The 21,070-nt window shown below is 45.5% G+C and overlaps 1 protein-coding gene across 1 annotated transcript in view; it reads left to right on the forward strand.

Moving 5' to 3' along the window:
• The first annotated feature begins 250 nt into the window (after positions 1 to 250).
• Positions 251 to 21,070, forward strand: part of CDCA7L (cell division cycle associated 7 like) — a 42,745-nt gene continuing 21,925 nt past the window's right edge. The window contains exons 1-3 of the mRNA XM_069729805.1: positions 251 to 381; positions 18,388 to 18,504; positions 20,040 to 20,411. Coding sequence (XP_069585906.1) covers positions 358 to 381; positions 18,388 to 18,504; positions 20,040 to 20,411 — 513 coding nt within the window. The 5' untranslated portion in view covers positions 251 to 357. The remainder of the gene's footprint in view (positions 382 to 18,387; positions 18,505 to 20,039; positions 20,412 to 21,070) is intronic.

Below are 21,070 nucleotides of genomic sequence, written 5' to 3' on the forward strand. Positions count from 1 at the left end.
TACATAAGCTGTGCCGTATACACGTGTGTGGTGTATATATATCTACATAAGCTGTGCCGTATACACGTGTGGTGTATATATATCTACACAAGCTGTGCCGTATACACGTGTGGTGTATATATCTGCACGAGTTGTGACATATACACGAGCTGTGCCCTATGTATAAAATACACGAGCTGTGCCCTATGTATACTGTGCCCACTGCCCTATACACGCGCCGGTCTGTTCCCTCCTCTCAGTATTGGGCCGCCCCTCCCCTCCCCCGCACTGGTTTCGGCAACACGCGGCTTTTAGTGTAAAGTTTGCACGCGTGGAACATCTGCAGCCCCCGCGCTCACCACATCTGCACCGGTCGCCATGGAGTCCCGGACCGCTGGGAAGGTGAGAACACGGCCCCGCACACGGTCGCTCTCCGCACAGCTCTGTGTTGTCTCCACGTGTGTGCGGGACACGAGGCTGCTCCGGATTTGGCGCTAGTGCAGGCAGCGCGCTGGGCAGGACGTGGCGGTCAGCCGTGTGTGAGCCTGGTGGGCTGCACCGGTGGCCGCCGTGTGTGAGCCTGGTGGGCTGCACCGGTGGCCGCCATGTGTGAGCCTGGTGGGCTGCACCGGTGGCCGCCATGTGTGTGCCTGGTGGGCTGCACCGGTGGCCGCCATGTGATGCCGGGGCTCTGGGGAGCATTGGGGTCAGCAGCCAGACGTGCCCAGTCCACAGCACTGTATACTGGCAGCCTCAGGCCTCCTGACTATATATATATCCGCACAGTTTCATGACTTTCCCTCGTGTGGAGGAGGGGAGCGTGTATACCCAGCACCACTGTGTATACCTATGCCCGTAACAATGAAATAGTATCACCAAGAAAGAAAAGTCGTGGAATGATGGTAATCACAGGGTGAATAGACGTGTTACTGTATGCAAATGGAAAAAATTGGAAATTTATCAAAACCTCTATGTATGGAGAATTGAAAAAATGGCTCCCGGGACCCCTTGCAGAAATGGCCGTACCCAGAGGCGTAGCTAGGGTTTTAGTTCAGGGGGGTGAAGCTTCTGAGTGGGCCCCTAACCAGGTAACCTTGATTACAACTGGGTGACGCACCCTAATAGTGGAGGAGAACCTCAGCAGATGACCGCGCTGTTACTGAAGATAATCTCTATATAAAGACCAATATGGATATTACCGCCATATGGTCAGTGGTAGATACCAGCCCTACAGAACATAGAACAGATCACAGCACAGATAATGACTTACTGCTGACATTCTTTTTGATGGAATCATTTACTTTTCCCGTCTTTTCCATCTGGCCCAGACCGACATGACAACTTCTTCCACCCAGGACTCGGCTGCAAAGAATACAGCAAAGACACATTTCCCGTCTCATGTTTTCAGCACTGTCCCCAATGGGACTATTCCCAACCTGCACAAACTCCTCATCCTGCTGATACCCCAATACTGAGCCACTGAAGCAACCCTCTATAATATAGTAATGCTGGGTGCAAGTGCCCTAGAAAAGTGCCCATATTTTGTCCCCTAAGGGTATGTGTCCACTTTCAGGATGGCCGGCGGTATCGTCGGAGCGGCTTTGCCGCTCTGTGGTAAGCCCCGCCCCCTTCTGGGACGCGATGATGCCGGATGTGTTCACAGCATACATCCGGCAACATCGCACCCATCGCATAGGGCCCTGTGCTATATCTTGCGGCGGCGCCGCAAGATATACGGACATGCTGCAATCTGAAAAGACGCGCAGCATGTCCGGAGTCGCAGGGCCGTCGCGTGCGTGTTACCACGCACAGTGGAGACGGAATTTCATTCAATCCCCTCCACTATGCTGTAACATCTGGACGCTGCGTGTCTGATGCTGCAGCTCTATGCAGCGTCAGACACGCAGCGTTTCCTGCACGTGGAAACATACCCTTACAAGTAATATTGCCCTGTGTGCCCCTTTGACAGTCACAGTAACCTGAGTTCCCCTGTAAGGCTACGTTCACATTTGCGATGTTGCATCGGAGACACAACGCAAACAAAAACGCAGCGTTTTGCGACGCATGCGTCCTTTTTTGCCGAATTTTGGACGCAAAAAAAATGCAACTTGCTGCGTTTTCTGCGCCCTACGCTTGCGGCAAAAAAACCACGCATGCGTCGCAAAACGCAGCACAACGCATGTCCATGCGCCCCCCATGTTAAATATAGGGGCGCATGACGCATGCGTCGCCGTGGCTGCGCCCGACGCAGCCTGGCAGAACGCAAATGTGAACGTAGCCTAACAATAAGCGCCCACTTTACATTTAATAATGTCCCGAGTCTGCCCCCCTATACAGCTCCCCAGTACACAGTATGATGCTCTCTTATACACAATATAATGTCCCCTCACTGTATGTATGTGTATATATATATATATATATATATATATATATATATATATATATATATATATATATATATCAAAAAAAGAAAAGCAGCACAAAAAATGATACAAAAAGTGGACTTTATTGCCTGAGCAGGCGTGGCAACGTTTCGGATATAAGAATCCTTTTTCAAGCCTTGAAAAAGGATTCTTATATCCGAAACGTTGCCACGCCTGCTCAGGCAATAAAGTCCACTTTTTGTATCATTTTTTGTGCTGCTTTTCTTTTTTTGATATTATTACTGGAGGCCGTTTGGACTGCTGGTTGGGAGAGCTTTGCACACCATTGAGGTAGTACTAGATGCTGTTCCTGTTATATATATATATATATATATATATATATATATATATATATATACACACACACACTGAGCCCTTAATATCCCCCAAACGAATGGCTCCAACACTGTATGATGGCCCCGTCACTGTAATCTGCACACTGTTTGATGGCCCCCTGGATAGCCTCCATATAGTATAATGCACCAGGTAGTCCTCAGTATAATATATTGTACTCCCCATAGGCTTCCATATAGTATAATGTACCCGATAGTCCTCATTATAGCAAAATGCACCCCCCCCCCATAGGCACACTCTATATGGTATAATGTAGCTCCCCATATGCAGACTCTAGTATAATGCAGGCCTCCATAGGCAGACACTAATAAAATGCACCCCCACAGATTTTAATATTATACACCCCCATAGATAGCCTCCATAGTATAATGCAGCCCCATAAAACAAATCCACCTTTTACAATGCTCACCTTTCTTTCTGGTTTCTCCGCTGCTCTGAGCACCTGCACATCTGACAGCGGGCGCCGGGTAGTGATGTCATCGCTCCAGCTGTCAGTGTCGGCATCGATGACATCAGATGCTGACGCGGACGATGGGAGAGGGAACGTAATGCTCCTCTCATCAATGCGGTAAGCTGTATCGGCATGCAGCCGATACAGTTGAACTGCAATAACAAGTGGGGACCCCGCTGCTGGCACCGGACCTCCCCACCTGCTCAGGGGCCACATAGCGGCCAGGTGGCAGAGCAGGGAGAATCAATCTCGCTGCTCTGCCGCAGAATGTAACTGTATCAGCGCATTGGTGTGACAGTCTTTCATGAAGACCTCTTCATGACGTTGCCCACAGGGTCTCATCAGATTGGAAGAATAGTGCACAGTGATACCTTCTGTACAAGTGAAATCGGTCATCACACGTCAAACATGAGGAGCCAGTATTTAGCAACAGAAGGCGTTTACATGGCATTCGCCTACAGGGAGATGTCCAGGTGTCCACTGACCTCACACCACCACTGTCAAAGGCTATCATGGTGCAGAGCAAGACTACAATGGAGGTTTGTTCTCTTCAGTAATGAGTTCTACTTTTGTCTTAAACACATTGAAAGCTGGAGATTGGTCAGGGGACCAAATGGCAACGCCATGAAGAAACCTTGAGGAAACGTGAGCATATCTCAGGAGCTGTTTTTCAACACGACACCAGGGCGCATGTTACTCGTGTTACTATGAGCAGCCTGTGTGGCCTTTTTTTTTTCTACCATGACCTGCAGCTACTCCAGGCTTGTCACTCATTGAGCACATCTGGGATGTCATTGATTGGCAATTACAAAAGGAGCTGCCAGCAGTGGATCTTTTTGATTTGCTGCGCAAGTGCATTCAGCATGGCTGATCGTTACTCAGGGAAGCCATTGAAAACCTTTTTGATCGCAGCCAATGGGTGTAAGTGCTGGGGTCACTGCTCATGGAGCTCATACAACATACTGAATAAATCGAGATGTTCTGAAAATTTTATTTATTTCCAACTTTTCATTATTTGCATTTCATTACCATGTCTATCCATGCCATAATAAAATAAAATATAATATATACATACATACATTCATGTATATATACACCATATATACTCGAGTATAAGCCCACACTCCCCCTAATTTTTCCACAAAAAACTGGGAAAACTTTGACTCGAGTATAAGCCTAGGGTGGGAAATGCAGCAGCTACTGGTAAATGTCAAAAGTAAAAATAGATACCAATAAAAGTAAAATGAATTGAGACATCAGTAGGTTGTGTTTTTGAATATCCATATTGAATCAGGAATCCTATATAATGCTCCATACAGTTTACAATGGCCTCATAAGATGCTCCATATTAAAATATGCCCCATATAATCCTGCATAAAGGTTAATAATGGCCCCATAAGATGCTCCATAGACACATTTGCCCAATATAATGCTGCACAAATGTTGATTATGGCCCCATAAGATGCTCCATACAGACACTTGCCCCATATAATGCTCCACAAACGTTAATTATGGCCCCATAAGATGCTCCATACAGACACTTGCCCCATATAATGCTGCACAAATGATTATGGCCCCATAAGATGCTCCATATAGACACTTGCCCCATTTGCTGTTGCTGCGATAAAAAAAAAAAAAAATCACATACCTCTCGTTGCTCAGGCCCCCGGCACTTTCAATATTCACCTGACTTCGTTCCGGTGCCGCTCCGTGTTCAGCGTCTTCTGCACTGACGTTCAGGCAGAGGGCGCGCACTAACCACGTCACCGCGCCCTTTGACCTGAGCGTCACTGCAGAAGATGCTGAAGACGGAGCGGCACCGGAACGAGGAGCAGGTGAATATCGCGCAGCGCTCCCCTCCCCGTTATACTCACCTTCTCCTGGCGCGGTGCAGTCCCTGTTTCCCCGGCGCTGCAGCTTCCTGTACTGAGCTGTCATATGGTACCGCTCATTACAGTAATGAATATGCGGCTCCACCCCTATGGGAGGTGGAGCCGCATATTCATTACTGTAATGAGCGGTACCATGTGACCGCTCAGGACAGGATGAAGCTGCAGCAACGGGGACCTGCAGGGACCGCACCAGGAGCAGGTGAGTATAATTAGACAGCCCCCGCTCCCACTCCCCTGCCGACCCCTGGGTATGACTCGAGTATAAGCTGATACGGGGACTTTCAGCCCCCAAAAATGGGCTGGAAATCTCGGCTTATACTCGAGTATACACAGTATATATATTTTGAATAGGCCCCTTCAGTGAGTTTATGTCAATGTTTTGTGAAGTGGAGGCTCCTGGCTGAGCGCAGCCCCCAAATTCTAATTAGGGCAAACCGTGTCTAAATCTTGCAATTCTCACTATCTATCTCCCCCTTAGTTTTGGTAAGTGAGTCGGCTGTTTCCCTGGAAGGTTATGCATTGTGCAAGGAAACGGTGGAAATACCGCAGCACATGGGACTGTTGTGGCTTTCAGCTTCATTATGTTCGCTGCTTGTGAACATAGCCTTAAACTTAGAGGGTTTTGTTAAGTCTTGGAAGAAAAGTCTGCAATCAATCTATGTATGGACTGCAGACTGCCGACTCTGTGATGCGTACGTTGTCACGACTTCCCTGTGCGAGTGGCCTGGGGTCCAAGTGCAGTCACTTTGTGATTGCAGGCTTATGAATCCTGACAGTGCGCTGTCACGATTGTCCAAGACCACATGACCACAAATATGAGATTTGCATAAATGCTGTCATATGCTGACTAGACATGCACAGCCTTGCGCTATACAAGTGAATGGAGGAAGGCCAGGCGCATCGAATCATAATGTAGCCGCAAGTACGTAAATCGCATACTTGCGGTCACATGACTGCTGGCACCGGAGAATCCCGACAGTGCACACTGAGAATTCACAAGTCTGTAGTCAGACTTAAGCCTCAAGCCACGCATGCACAACCCCTTTCAGTGAATCTGGACCCTATTGAAAATAATAAAAAAAACAAAAAACTGTACCCTCTTCTCAGACTGGCGCTTTTCCAGCAGTCGGCTCTGCATCTGCTGGTGCTCGCATGTCATTGACACATGAGTGCTGCAGCCAGTCAGCGTCTGCTAATGGGCCTCACCACTCATTCTTTACTCAGGCGAAACTCTGATGTCCGAGGGCGTTATGAGCGGCGTAGCTTTTTAGCCAACATCTGTCACTTCATTGCCTGGCAGTTGCGGCATCAACATAGCTTGAATGTCCCCAATCCAAAATTTTTTTTTTTTTTCAATGGGGTCCTGTTTCATTTAAGAAGAACAAGTAATAGACACAAGGTGAAAAGTACTTTTAGGCTGTGTGCACACGGTCAGGATTTTTCGCGTTTTCTTACAAAAAACTTATAAAAGTGCAAAAAAACTGCATACATTAAGCATCCTATTACAATGGAATCCACAATTTTTGTGCACATGTCGCATTTTTTTTCGCATTCCGGAAAAAAAAAACGCAGCATGTTCATTCTTTGTGTGGAATTGCGGGGATTCCGCACACATTGGAATGCATTGATCCGCTTACTCTCCGAATGGGGCTATGCCCACCATGTGGGAAGTAAGCGGATCAATGCATTCCAATGTGTGCGGAATCCCCGCAATTCCACACACACTCCGCATGGGGCTATGCCCACCATGTGGGAAGTAAGCGGATCATGTGCAGTTGGTACCCAGGGTGGAGGAGAGGAGACTCTCCTACAGGCCCTGGGAACCATATACCTGTAAAAAAAAGAAAATAAAAAATTGTGATATTCTCACCTTCCAGCGTCCCCGGCAGCCTTCCCCTTCTTGCCATGCTCCTGTTCCCAGGGATGCTTTGCGGAAATGACCTGTGATGACGTAGTGGTTTTGCGTGATGCTACGTCATCTGGGGTCATTGCCGCGAGGCATTACTGGGAACGGAAGCTGCCGGGAGCATCGCGAGGAGCGGGAAGGCTGCGGGGGACTCCGGAAGGTGAGAATAGCACGATTTTTTATTTTTAGCATTATATCTTTTTACTATTGATGCTGCATAGGCAGCATCAATAGTAAAAAGTTGTACATATATGCTAGCCACCTTAGGGAGAGACCCAGGTTGGGCTAAATGTAGCGGGACGAAAGAGACCGAAAAGCCCACTACTTAAAGGAAATACATAGTGGATCCAGTATGTATTTCCTTTAAGTAGAGGGCTTTTCGGTCTCTTTCGTCCCGCTACATTTAGCCCAACTTGGGTCTCTCCCTAAGGTGGCTAGCATATATGTATCGCTTGCTCACCGAGCCCCACTCCATACAGCCAACCAATTCCAGCCCTGTGCTGATGAGGGCCTAAAGCCCGAAACACGTGTCCACAGGTAGGAATTGGTTGGCTGTGTAAATTTAGAAACTAATCCGCAGCATTGCACGCTTGGCGGTTCCAAGCTCTGTGGATTAGACTGGGGTGGAAAGAGATGATTTGCATAGCTCCGCCTACTGCAAAGGATTCTGGGTAAACTTGCTATTCTTTGTATTATGCTGCTTGCAAGTACTTTCTGTTTCAGGAAAGCATCCACTATGTAGTAAAAAGTTGGTCACACTTGTCAAACACTGACACGTGTGACCAACCTGTCAATCGGTTTTCCAAGCGATGCTACAGATCGCTTGGAAAACGCTAGCATTCTGCAAGCTAATTACGCTTGGAAAACGCTAGTGTTTAGTGGGAAAACGCACGCCAATTCCGCATGCGTTTTACCCGTGGCACAGTTGCGGAATTGCCGTGGAAATTTCTGCGGCAATTCCTGACGTGTACACATAGCCTTAAGGCCATGTTCACACAGTGCGTTTTTTACCGCGGAACCGCGGCGGTTTTGCCGCTGCGGTTCCGCAGCTGTTTTCCATGCAGGGTACAGTACACTGTACCCTATGGAAAACAGGACACACTGTGCACATGGTCCGGAAATTGTAAAAAAAAAGACGCGCTGAATAGCTCCCGGAAAAAAGAAGGAGCATGTCAATTCTTTTTCCGGAGCCGCAGCGGTTCTGCACCCATAGACCTCCATTGTGAGGTCCAAACCGCAGTAAAACCCGCAGATCAAAAATATATCTGCGGGTTTTACTGCGGTTTGATGTGCAGAACCGCTGCAGCAGGAAGTGCGGGGAGCGGGCGGAAGTGCGTGGGCGGAGTGTGGCTGCCCCCCCCCCGTGTTCCGATCCCGCCCCCCCGTGCTCCGATGCCCCCCCCAGTGCTCCGATGCCCCCCCCAGTGCTCTGATGCCCCCCCGTGCCCTAATCTCCCCCCCTTATACTCACCCGGTGTCCGTCCGGCCGTCTTCTCCCTGGGCGCCGCCATCTTGCAAAATGGCGGGCGCATGCGCAGTGCGCCCGCCGAATCTACCGGCCGGCAGATTCGTTCCAAAGTGCATTTTGATCACTGAGATATAACCTATCTCAGTGATCAAAATAAAAAAATAGTAAATGACACCCCCCCCCCCTTTGTCACCCCCATAGGTAGGGACAATAAAAAAAATAAAGAATTTTTTTTTTTTTTTTTTCACTAAGGTTGGGTTAGGGTTAGAGGTAGGGTTAGGGTTAGGGGTAGGGTTAGGGGTAGGGTTAGGGTTAGGGGTAGGGTTAGGGGTAGGGGTAGGGTTAGGGGTAGGGTTAGGGTTAGGGGTAGGGTTAGGGTATTTTCAGCCATTTTAACCCTAAAAAAATTCCTAGAAAACACACAGACTCTGGCTAGAAAACTGCATCAAAAAAACGCATCAAAAAACGCATCAAAAACGGACCAAAAAAGGACCAAAAAAAGGACCTGCGTTTTCTGCCAAGAGCTGCAGTTTTTTAAAAAACAGTCAGGAAAAAAAAAGGATGGAAATCCTGAACGTGTGAACATACCCTAAGGTACCGTCACATTTAGCGACGCTGCAGCAATCTAGACAACGATCCCGATCGCTGCAGCGTCGCTGGAGAGCTATCTCACAGACAGCTCTCCAGCGACCAACTATGCGAAGTCCCCTGGTAACCAGGGTAAACATCGGGTTACTAAGCGCAGGGCCGATGTTTACCCTGGTTACCAGCGTGCTTTCCTGCACTGTGAGCGCCGGCCGGCTGTAAAGCACAGCAGTGACGTCACCGCTGTGCTGTGCTTTCCGGCCGGCGCTTACACAGTGCAGAGAAGCACAGCGCTGGGGGACATACACCGGAATGTAAGTATGTAGTGTTTGTTTTTTACATTTACGCTGGTAACCAGGGTAAACATCGGGTTACTAAGCGCGGCCCTGCGCTTAGTAACCCGATGTTTACCCTGGTTACCAGTGAAGACATCACTGAATCGTCGTCACACACGCCGATTCAGCGATGTCTGCGGGAGTCCAGCGACGAAATAAAGTTCTGGACTTTCTGCTCCGAACCAACGATGGCACAGCAGGATCCTGATCGCTGCTGCCTGTCAAACACAACGATATCGCTAGCCAGGACGCTGCAACGTCACGGATTGCTAGCGATATCGTTCAGTGTGAAGGTACCTTTAGGCCATGGTCAGTATTTTACATCAGTATTTGTAAGCCAAAACCAGAAGAGGAAAAATCAGAGGAAAAGTATAATAGAAACACGTCACCACTTCTGTATTTATCACCCACTCCTGGTTTTGGTTTACAGATAATGATGTGAAATACTGATCAAATACTGAACGTGCGAACGTGGCCTTATTGTATGGTCCAAACATATTTAACCCCTTAACGACCGCCAATATGCCTTTTAACGGCGGTAGTTAAGGGTACTTAAGCCACAGAAACAGTGTATAGCGCCCTCCAGATTCGTATTTTCTCCGGGGTCTAGGCTGCCGGCGGCTAGTGTGAACGTAGCCGTAGGCTTCTTTTACACTTACCATGGTTTTGCGTCCCATTTTTGCAGTCCCTATAGATTTTCATGGGGCCGCAATAATTCTACTGATCACCGTATGACAGCGAGGGCCGTATTTACGGCTGTGAAAAAATTTTGAGCCTGCTCGATATTTTTCACGGCTAACGGAAGGTTGTTTTTGCGGTGCACCGTGACTTCCGGTTTTGCCTTAGTTTTTTTTCCAATAGTTTTGTCATAGTATTACAAACCCAAAAAATGGCAATCCTCAAGTTTTTTTGCGGTCTGTTATTGCGGCAGACCGTGAAAATTGCGGCAATACAGCTCGCAATAACGGGCCGCAAAAAACCCGGTAAGTATAAAAGAAGCCTTAGGTTTTGGATTAGGGTTATGGTTAGGGATGGGATTAGGGTTGGGTTTAGGGTTAGGGGTGTGTTGAGGTTAGGGTTGGAGTTAGAATTGGGGGTTTCCACTGTTTCCGCTAGCAGTAACGAACCCAAAAACGCTGCAGCCCGCGTCCCAGGGTCCGTCACTCAATGACTGCACATCGCTAGCGATGCGCCCAAAATAGAGTTTAATGGCAGCGTTAACGGACTGCTTTACACCGCGTTATACTGTGGTGTTAGGACTGCCTGGACGTAATGTGAACCTGGCCTTACACTTGTGAAAATAAAAAATAAAAATTGGTTCTGAAGTAAAATGTTTGTAAAAAAAAAAAAAAAAAAAAAGTTAAATGTTAATTTTTTCCTTCCACATTGCTTCACTTCCTGTGAAGCACGCAAAGGGTTGATAAAATTCTTGAATTTGGTTTTGAGCACCTTGAGGGGTGTAGTTTTTAGTATGGTGTCACTTTTGGGTATTTTCTGTCATGAACTCCCCTCAAAGTGACTTTAAATGTGAGCTGGTCCCTAAAAAAAAATGGTTTTGTAAATGTTGTGGTAAAAATGAGAAATTGCTGGTCAACTTTTAACCCTTATAACTTCCTAACAAAAAAAAAAAATTTGTTTCCAAAATGTGCTGATGTAAAGTTGACATGGGAAATGTTATTTATAAACTATTTTGTGTGACATATCTCTGTGATTTAAGGGCATAAAAATTCAAAGCTTGAAAATTGCAAAATTTTCGCCATATTTCTGTTTTTTTCATCAAGTGATATCAAGGAAATTTTACCACTAACATGAAGTACAATATGTCACCAAAAAACAATCTCAATCAGCGGGATCCGTTAAAGCGTTCCAGAGTTATAACCTCATAAAGTGAGTGGTCAGAATTGTAAAAATTGGCTCGGTCATTAACCCCTTCATGACCGTGGGATTTTTCGTTTTTCCGTGTTCGTTTTTCACTCCCCTCCTTCCCAGAGCCATAACTTTTTTTATTTTTCCGTCAATTTGGCCATGTGAGGGCTTATTTTTTGTGGGACGAGTTGTACTTTTGAACGACATCATTGGTTTTAGCATGTCGTGTACTAGAAAACGGGAAAAAAATTCCAAGTGCGGTGAAATTGCAAAACAAGTGCAATCCCACACTGGTTTTTTGTTTGGCTTTTTTGCTAGGTTCACTAAATGCTAAAACTGACTTGAGATTATGATTCTCCAGGTCAGTACGAGTTCGTAGACACCTAACATGTCTAGGTTATTTTTTATCTAAGTGGTGAAAAAAAATTCCAAACTTTGCTAAAAAAAAAAAAATTGCGCCATTTTCCGATACTCGTAGCATCTCGATTTTTCGTGATCTGGGGTCGGTTGAGGGCTTATTTTTTGCGTGCTGAGATGACGTTTTTAATGATAGCATTTCGGTGCAGATACGTTCTTTTGATTGCCCGTTATTGCATTTTAATGCAATGTCGCGGCGACCAAAACGTAATTCTGGTGTTACGAATTTTTTTCCCGCTACGCTGTTTAGCGATCAGGTTAATGCTTTTTTTTTTATTGATCGGACGATTCTGAGCGCGGCGATACCAAATATGTGTAGATTTGATATTTTTTTTAATTGATTTATTTTGATTGGGGCGAAAGGGGGGTGATTTAACCTTTTATATTTTTTTTATTTTTTTAACATTTTTTTCAACTTTTTTTTTTTACTTTTGCCATGCTTCAATAGCCTCCATGGGAGGCTAGAAGCAGGCACAGCACGATCGCCTCTGCTACATAGCAGCGATCTGCTGATCGCTGCTATGTAGCAGAAATGGAGGTGTGCTGTGAGCGCCGACCACAGGGTGGCGCTCACAGCCACCGGCGATCAGTAACCATAGAGGTCTCAAGGACCTCTATGGTTACAATGGAGACGCATCGCCGACCCCCGATCATGTGACGGGGTCGGCGATGACGTCATTTCCAGCCGCCCGGCCGGATGCGATAGTTAAATGCCGCTGTCTGCGTTTGACAGCGGCATTTAACTAGTCAATAGGCGCGGGCAGATCGCGATTCTGCCCGCGCCTATAACGGGCACATGTCAGCTGTTCAAAACAGCTGACATGTCCCGGCTTTGATGCGGGCTCACCGCGGAGCCCTGCATCAAAGCCACGGATCTGACCTTGGATGTACTATCCCGTCCAAGGTCAGAAAGGGGTTAAGTTCCAAATTGGCTGTGTCAATAGGGGTAATAATGAATGTTTATGCAAACTTTTATTTGTCATTTTTTTTTGTTTTCAATTACTTTTTTTTTTTTTTTTTTAAGGCCGGTTTCACATTAGCGTTTTGAGGAGCTGTGGAGGGCTGCGGACTTCCTCCGTGATCCCCGCCCTTGGCCGCTAGCTCCGCCTACTTCTGCATGCGGCCTGCGTACCTATCTTTAACATTAGGTACGCAGGTCGGGCGGCTGTATGCGGATGCAATGCGGCGACCAGCTTAGGACGCAGCTGGAAGCAATTTCTTTTTTTTCTCCGCATCGTCAAAACGCTAGTGTGAAACTAGCCTTACCTTGCGGTACAGTATTTGTTGTTGTTGTTTTTTTTTTGTACCACAATCTTCTATATTGAGCATTTACATGGATGAATTTTCCACAAAATCAAACCTGGAATAGGTATACATTACTGTGTAGGAATGCTGTTGACCACAGCAAAAACAAACAAGTTTACCTTGCAGTATATGTCGATTTTAACATAGGGAGTTCATACACAATGTATGATATACATTACTGTATAAGTGTTGGGGCTTTACATTCTGTTCACGGTGGGAACTTCTTCCATTGTGTATTTTAATAGAATCTGGTATGTCCAAAAAAGACAAACTGCTGTCATCCTTTTTATAGCGTACAGTACTCTGATTAAAGGTGGTGTTCAAACTTCTGGCTCAAGTCTGCAGTCTCGCCATGCAATTTGCAGACTCCCGGCCACATTCCGACTAGACTGATTGTATTGATCAAGGCTGCGCATGTCTAGTCTGCTCATGACCGCATGTATGGAAACTGCCTACCTGCGGTCACGCCCGCCCGTGCCAGTTGCCATCATCTCCCTTGCAGCGTATTGTCTTGCATATAGGGTGTCCATTTAACGGTCCTATGAGACGCACCCCATTATCCAACAACTGCATCTACAAATGCTGTCTGTGTCTCTTTAAAAAAAATCCCCATACTGCTCTATAAATTGTGGCATTATATGTGGCGACTTTGCTTTTTTTTTTAAATAATACATATAGACCTTTTTATTTATGCCGGCCAAAAGTAAGCATATTAAAGGCAAGCATTTTAGTTTTGACGGGACGTATGAACAGTTTAATGAGGCTCTTGAGAATCGTAGAGGGGAGTCCTGAAACGATTTTAATAGTTGTGATGGGGAGCAGGCTATTGCAATTCAGCAGTAAGTTTTCTTAATTGAAGCCCATCGGTTCCCAGCGATCCACGGGGTGGAGAACGTTGCTTCTTTGTTCCTAATCAGTAATTGTGATCCCCTGAAGCCGGCTTCTCGGGAATAGAGGTGGAAGTAATAGAGGAAACAGGGGAAAAAATAATTTAGTGTATAGTCTTCTCAGCGGGGTCATGGCACCGCAGCACAAAGGCAAAGGAGCTAATGCAGTTACTCTTGAAAGTCATTTTTTCATTCTATGTAAAAAATGGCTCACAGCTCTTCACAAATATTCTTCCATTAAGTCATTAAAATATTACATTTTCTAGTGCTTCGTAGAGACGTGGAAGTAACGTTTCTTCGGAGCTCAGTGGCCCGCCGGTCTAACTAGAGGCTTGGAGCAGAACCCAAGTGAGGAGACTAGAAGTTAAGCAACAAGTACTGAATAAATACATGGAGGGCTCACGCTGGCGAGAAGGCTTAAAGGAGGAGCAAAATTAACTTTTATTCTGCTGTCGCAGTAAATCTGCATTGGCAGAACAAGGGCCGGGATGTGGGCACCGCGCTCAATACTGCTATACCTAGGGCAGGGGTGATGCACGGGGAATCGAAAGTTGTGCCCAAAGTGTACAGGTCTAAATATTTTTGTATCTACTGACTAACACGGTACCAAGATATATAGCTTTTGTGTTTTCTAGTGTTTTTTTTCGGAGTTATGCACGGACGGGTCTATTAATTATAATAGTTCCGACAGAGTAAACGTATGCTCAACCATCCATCATTTTCGGGCGTGTGCGCCTACTGGAGGCGAGCATCCAGACGTAGCAGGCTGCATCCGAGCGTCCACTTCCAGTAGGCATACATGCCCGAGAATGATGCATGTCAGAGCCCACGTTTGCCCTGCTGGCACCCTTAGGCCGGGACCACACATGCGAGAAATACGTCCGAGTCTCGCATGGTAATCCCCGGCCCTGCCGCCTGCACTCTGGAGCGGAGCGTGCGGCCGCATAGCAATACATGGAGTTGCACGCTCCGCTCATGAGTGTCGGGTGCAGGGCCGGGGATTACCATGCGAGACTCGGATGTATTTCTCGCATGTGATCCTGGCCTTATAGTCTGCGGCTCCGTCAACATGTATATGTCCGATTCCCATTGGGGGGGGGGGGGATGTTTTGTTGCAAACCCTGATAGGACCAACAAATGGGTGGCAAAATGCACTGTGGAAGCATCGTAAGAAGGGTGCTGAAATTGTGACAGCGGTATTCATAATTTAACTTTTGTTACACTACAGTGCCAGCCAAAAAAGCTGTACAAATAAAATCCGCGCCATGATTTCACTTCTTAAAATGGAGGAGGTAATCAAGAACTGGCTTAGTTGCCAGTAAGGCTACGTTCACACTAGCGTTGTGCGCCGGTGACACAACGCACGCAAAAACGCTGCGTTTTGCTACACATGCGTCGTTTTTTGCCGAAAATCGGACGCAAGAAAAATGCAACTTGTTGCGTTTTCTTGGTCCGACGCTTGCGGCAAAAAAGACGCATGCGTCGCACAACGCAACAAACAAAAACGCATGCGTCCCCCATGTTACATATAGGGGCGCATGACGCGTGCGTCGCCGCTGCGTCGCCCGACGCACACTAGCATAACGCTAGTGTGAACGTTACCTAAGATAAAGCGTAATGTAAGGGTGACATAACGAAATACTAATTGTAACAAAATATCCAAAATAAAACACTTGAATGTTAAGATTTTGTGGTTTTGTTCAACTTGTAAAGATTTTTTTTTTTTGCCTTAACTGTATGTTTGTATACCGACTGAATAATCTTTGTTTTTACACTTATCACCTCTTATGCCTCTAAAAAGACATCCTTTAAATTGGAGTACAAAGGGATTTTATTTTTTTTTATGATTAGAAAAAATAAACATCCATTGTCTTGAGTCTCCGGTTTCTGCTTCATTTATCAGTGTTATGAGCCCAAAGGTCACAGATCGGGCACTAAACTGGATGAGTAAACCTGTATGAGAGAGGAGATGTACAGGGGTGATGAACACTTTGGGCCAGATTCATTATTGGATCATCATTTTTTGGGGCTTGAACAACTCAATTTGTGACTTCTCGATTTGCTACAACATTCATCAAATGATTTGCATTATTTTTTTTTTAGTTTTCTACTTTTAGTCTCTGCCCGGAGTGATTTTTTTTTTTTTTTTTTTTTTTTACACCAGTTAGTTTGGTGCATCTTTTGGGAAACATGTGACTTTTCTCAGTAAAAAGTAGCCAAGCCATTGGGGGGGGAGAGCATAAAGAGAATTTGGGGCTGTGTGTGATTTTTATGAATTTGACTTTAAAAAAAAAAAAAAAAAATCAGCGAAAACTAAAATGTGAAAGAGGTGATTTAAAAAGAAAAAAAAATGCATATCATTAACCAGGTACTTTTATCTATTTTCCTATATGAAAGGAAATGTAGCTTAAACATAAATTACTTGATCTTTTTTTTTCTCAGTAGGAAATGTTTCTGTTCTCAATGGTGAGTGCAGGAGGCTTTCTAGACCTAGTAACTTCATAGCACAGAGGTGCAGAGACTACCTGTGCCATTGTATATCAGTCATATATGAAGGTTCACATTGTTGCATTTTTTTTAGTGGCCTATTGTGACTCCATACAATACCGCTATAGGCTGGCAATGTGCATAGCCATTTTGAGACTAAGGCTACTTTCACACTAGCGTCGGCCCGTCTCAGTGCGTCGGGCCGACGTACTGTCGCAACGCTGCACAACGGGGGCAGCGGATGCATTATTACAGCGCATCCGCTGCCCCATTGTGAGTTGCGGGGAGGAGGGGGTGGAGTTCCGGCCACGCATGCGCAGTCGGAAATGGCAGACATGACGCACCAAAAAACGTTACAAGCAACGTTTTTGGTGCTGACGGTCCGACGCAACCGTCGCACGACGGTTGCGACGTGTGGCAATTAGTGTTGAGCATTCCGATACCGCAAGTATTGGGTATCGGCCGATACTTGCGGTATCGGAATTCCGATACCGAGATCCGATACTTTTGTGGTATCGGGTATCGGTATCGGATACATAGAGATGTGTAAAATAAAGAATTAAAATAAAAAATATTGATATATTTACCTCTCCGGCGGCCCCTGGACTCAGCGCGGGTAACCGGCAGGCTTCGTTGTTCAAAATCAGCGCTTTTAGGACCTGAGAATCACGTCCCGGCTTCTGATTGGTCGCGGGCTGCCCATGTGACCGCCACGCGACCAATCACAAGCTGCGACGTCATTCGCAGGTCCTTAACGCGCTCATTTTTAAAAAATGAGCGCGTTAATGGCTTTCAAAGACGTAGCGGCTTGTGATTGGTCGCGGCCACGCGACCAATCACAAGCCGCTACGTCACCGCAAGCTATTAACGCGCTCATTTTTAAAAATGAGCGCGTTAATGACTTTCAAAGACATAGCGGCTTGTGATTGGTCGCGGCCACGCGACCAATCACAAGCCGCTACGTCTTTGAAAGTCATTACCGCGCTCATTTTTAAAAAATGAGCGCGTTAAGGACCTGCGAATGACGTCACGGCTTGTGATTGGTCGCGTGGCGGTCACATGGGCGGCCCGCGACCAATCAGAAGCCGGGACGTGATTCTCAGGTCCTAAAAGCGCTGATTTTGAACAAAGAAGCCTGCCGGTTACCCGCGCTGAGTTCAGGGGCCGCCGGAGAGGTAAATATATCAATATTTTTTATTTTAATTCTTTATTTTACACATCCCTATGGATCCCAGGGCCTGAAGGAGAGTTTCCTCTCCTTCAGACCCTGGGAACCATGAGAATACCTTCCGATACTTGATGTCCCATTGACTTGTATTGGTATCGGATATCGGTATCGGCGATATCCGATATTTTTCGGGTATCGGCCGATACTATCCGATACCGATACTTTCAAGTATCGGACGGTATCGCTCAACACTAGTGGCAATGCGTCGCTAATACAAGCCTATGGAGAAAAAACGCATCCTGCAGACAACTTTGCAGGATGCGTTTTTTCTGCAAAACGGCGCATTGTGCAGGAGGCCAAACGACGCTAGTGTGAAAGTAGCCTATGGCTACTTTCACACTAGCGTCGGGCTCGGCCCGTCGCAGTGCGTTGGGCCGAGGTTACCGACGCTAGCGTTGTTTGTGCCGCACAATGGGTGCAGCGGATGCAGATTTTCATCGCCTCCGCTGCCCCATTGTGAGGTGCGGGGAGGTGAGGGCGGAGTTCCGGCCTGGCATGCGCGGTCGGAAAAAGCAGTCAGTCGGCAGAAAAAAATGTTACATGTAGCGTTTTTTGCTCCCGGCGGTCCGCCACAACACGGCGCAACCGTTGCACGACTGTTGCGACGTGTGGCAATGCGTCGCTAATGTTAATCTATGGGGCAAAAACGCATCCTGCAAACAACTTTGCAAGATGCGTTTTTTCCCATAAACGACGCATTGTGACGTATTGCAAAAAACGCTAGTGTGAAAGTAGCCTAAGTCTTTTCAACAGAAATATTTATAAAATTGTCAGTATTCACATTTTTAATTTTTCGATCTACAGAAACTAGTCTTTGAACGTAAATCCATGACAGAAGAACTGCATAGAATTTTCACCGATGACAAGGATTCAGACAATGATGTTTTTGAAGGTTTCCCACAGAAAGAGCTGGAGGATCAGGTAGGAAAGAAGTTGTTTCTGCACAAAAATTACTCCATGAATATAAACATTTATTGATCGCTTTCAGCCATTTTTTGTTGCTAAAGCATGTTGCATTGGGCTTTTTAGTGGACATATGGTCAGTTATGTTGACTTTGTTAAGGAACTTGCATATCTTGATTCAGCTTGCTTGATTTAATTTCTTGCTCCTCATAGTCTTTTTAATAGATTTGTCACTAGATTTCACAATGATGTATAGGTTGTTAAAAAAAAAAAAAAAAATCACGAGACTGGTGTGATTACTTATATCCATGTCAGATTGGTTGTGAAATCCTGATATTTAAAATAACCATTTTAGAAGTCCAGCTGAAGAATGAAATAACTCTTGAGTCAAAAGTAATGGCCACTCTGCATAAGAGAGCAATCTGTCCCTCAGGCTAGGTAATCAGAGATTGATTTAACTACTTCTCGACCATCCGAAGGCGTTTGAGATGTTCAGAAACGTCACAGCTACACAAATTCATGTAGCTATGGGAGCGTGGAGCGGGATGTCAGGCACAGCCAGACTCCCCATAGAGAAGGCAGAAACTGTTCATCACCGTGTATGCCTTATGCACCGTGCTGAACATGCTGTGTTGTATACAATAGGAAGCGCTAATGGCGTTTTCTGCTCCAGACTTCAGGAGCTGCCGGGTCTTAGGTGACCTAGTCAGCTCTGCTATACAGCCTGTAGGCTGCATTTTCCCTAATATATATCAGCCTCAATTACAGAAGAAACCAGATACAATATAAAGCACTTTACGTAAATAAAATACAGTAAATACATAAACAGTAGGGATTTTTTTTTTTTTTTTTATAAAAGACACTATCCAAATCGCTGTTACTAACCCCATCCAAAAAATAATGAAAATAACAGAGATTAGACCCCATGTATCATGAAAAGTAGATATAAAATTGATTTGCCCATCTGAACTAGTACAAAATGTACAGCACTTCTAACAGCATGTGTGAAAAAAGCAAACAAAAATTGGAGGTAAATGGCCTGGTATTGAAAAGGTTACATCTTCAAAAGGTATTGCCAACATTCTGATACGGATTTTCATGGGTGTAAGAGAACGGTTTATATATGGTCTTGTGTTTGTGGAAGACGTCTTTACAATTAGACTAAAGCTGCATTTACACTAGAGGAGTAAAGTGATTAAACGTCCACAAGAACCCTCATGTCACCATAATCTTTCAATGGAAACAGGCTGCCGATAACCTGATGAATGAGCAAAGCACTTGTTCGTTGGGTGAAACGATCTTTCGGTTATCTCAAAAGCTCAGTGTTCTCGGCAGCACATCATCCTAAACGGAACCTGTGCTGCCGAGAACAATCTTCATGGTGCATTGGCTGCTCACCTACTGCAGATTTGTAAGCGTGCATCACAAAGTGGTCTGATCAGGGATCATATTGTGCGTGTGATAGATGGATTTAATTTTTTGTTCAATTATTTTACTGGAGGTCATTTATGTAGAGCTTTCTGTCATTTTGTGCTTTGTGTTTTTGACTTTAGGGTGTGCGTGAGAATGATCATGAAGTAATAGTGCTGTCAGACAGTGAGGAGGAATCTTTGCCACCCAAAAAGAGAAAGTTTGGTCTGCGCATTGCTCTGCAGTTTCCCAGCAAGAAGCTTGCAAATAAGGATAAGAAGCCTACAAATAAGGATAAGAAGCCTACAAATAAGGATAAGAAGCCTACCAGTATTCCAAAAGTGAAGCTGGTCCGGAACACCAGAAAGGAAGTACCTGCCAATGGAGAGACTGCAATATGTGCAAGCAATGTGGATGACAAGCCTGATTCTGATGGAGAAAAGGTTGTTTCTAACCAGGAAAGTACAAATGCACTCACCAAAAGAGCAATGAATATTAAGGAAAATAAGGCCATGGTAAGTTCCGACCTACGAGGAAGGGCATTATAAAGATATGCTCACACACAGCAGATACTTTGTACTCCATGCACATGATCAGGATGTTTTCTGCAACATGTTCACGTGTTCTTGGTCACTATTCAGGACAATATTATTGTTGTTTTTGGAGAGCCATTGATTCCATGGTGCTGTACATGAGAAGGGAGTACATACAAAGGACAAATATAAACTACAGAGAACAAACTAGAATGACAGACTGGTACAGTGGGGCGAGGGTCCTGCCCTTGTGGGCTTACATTCTATAATATAAGGCTATGTTCACACACAGTTTTTGCAGCACTACAGAAAATGAGCTGCGCCTTACAGTACCAGTAAAAGTTATGGGCTTGCAGAAATCTCCTGCACACGCTTTTTTTTTTTTTTTTCTTGACTAAATTTGAGAACTGCAGCATGTCAGTGAGACAGTGCAACAACGTTGTAAAGAGGTTTCGCTGCATTTTTGCAGCATTGTTTTTACGGTTTTCGTAAATAAAACTATATTGGAACATATGAAGACATTATAGACTTGCTGATTTTGATTGTTCACTTGCATTGGATGTGTAGTTTTTTTTTTTAGAAGTTTACATTTAATTTCTTGACCTACACTACCTCTGATTTCATTAATAAATGTAGTGGCC

This window comes from Ranitomeya imitator, chromosome 6 (assembly GCF_032444005.1).
Source record: "Ranitomeya imitator isolate aRanImi1 chromosome 6, aRanImi1.pri, whole genome shotgun sequence".
NCBI lineage: Eukaryota > Metazoa > Chordata > Amphibia > Anura > Dendrobatidae > Ranitomeya > Ranitomeya imitator.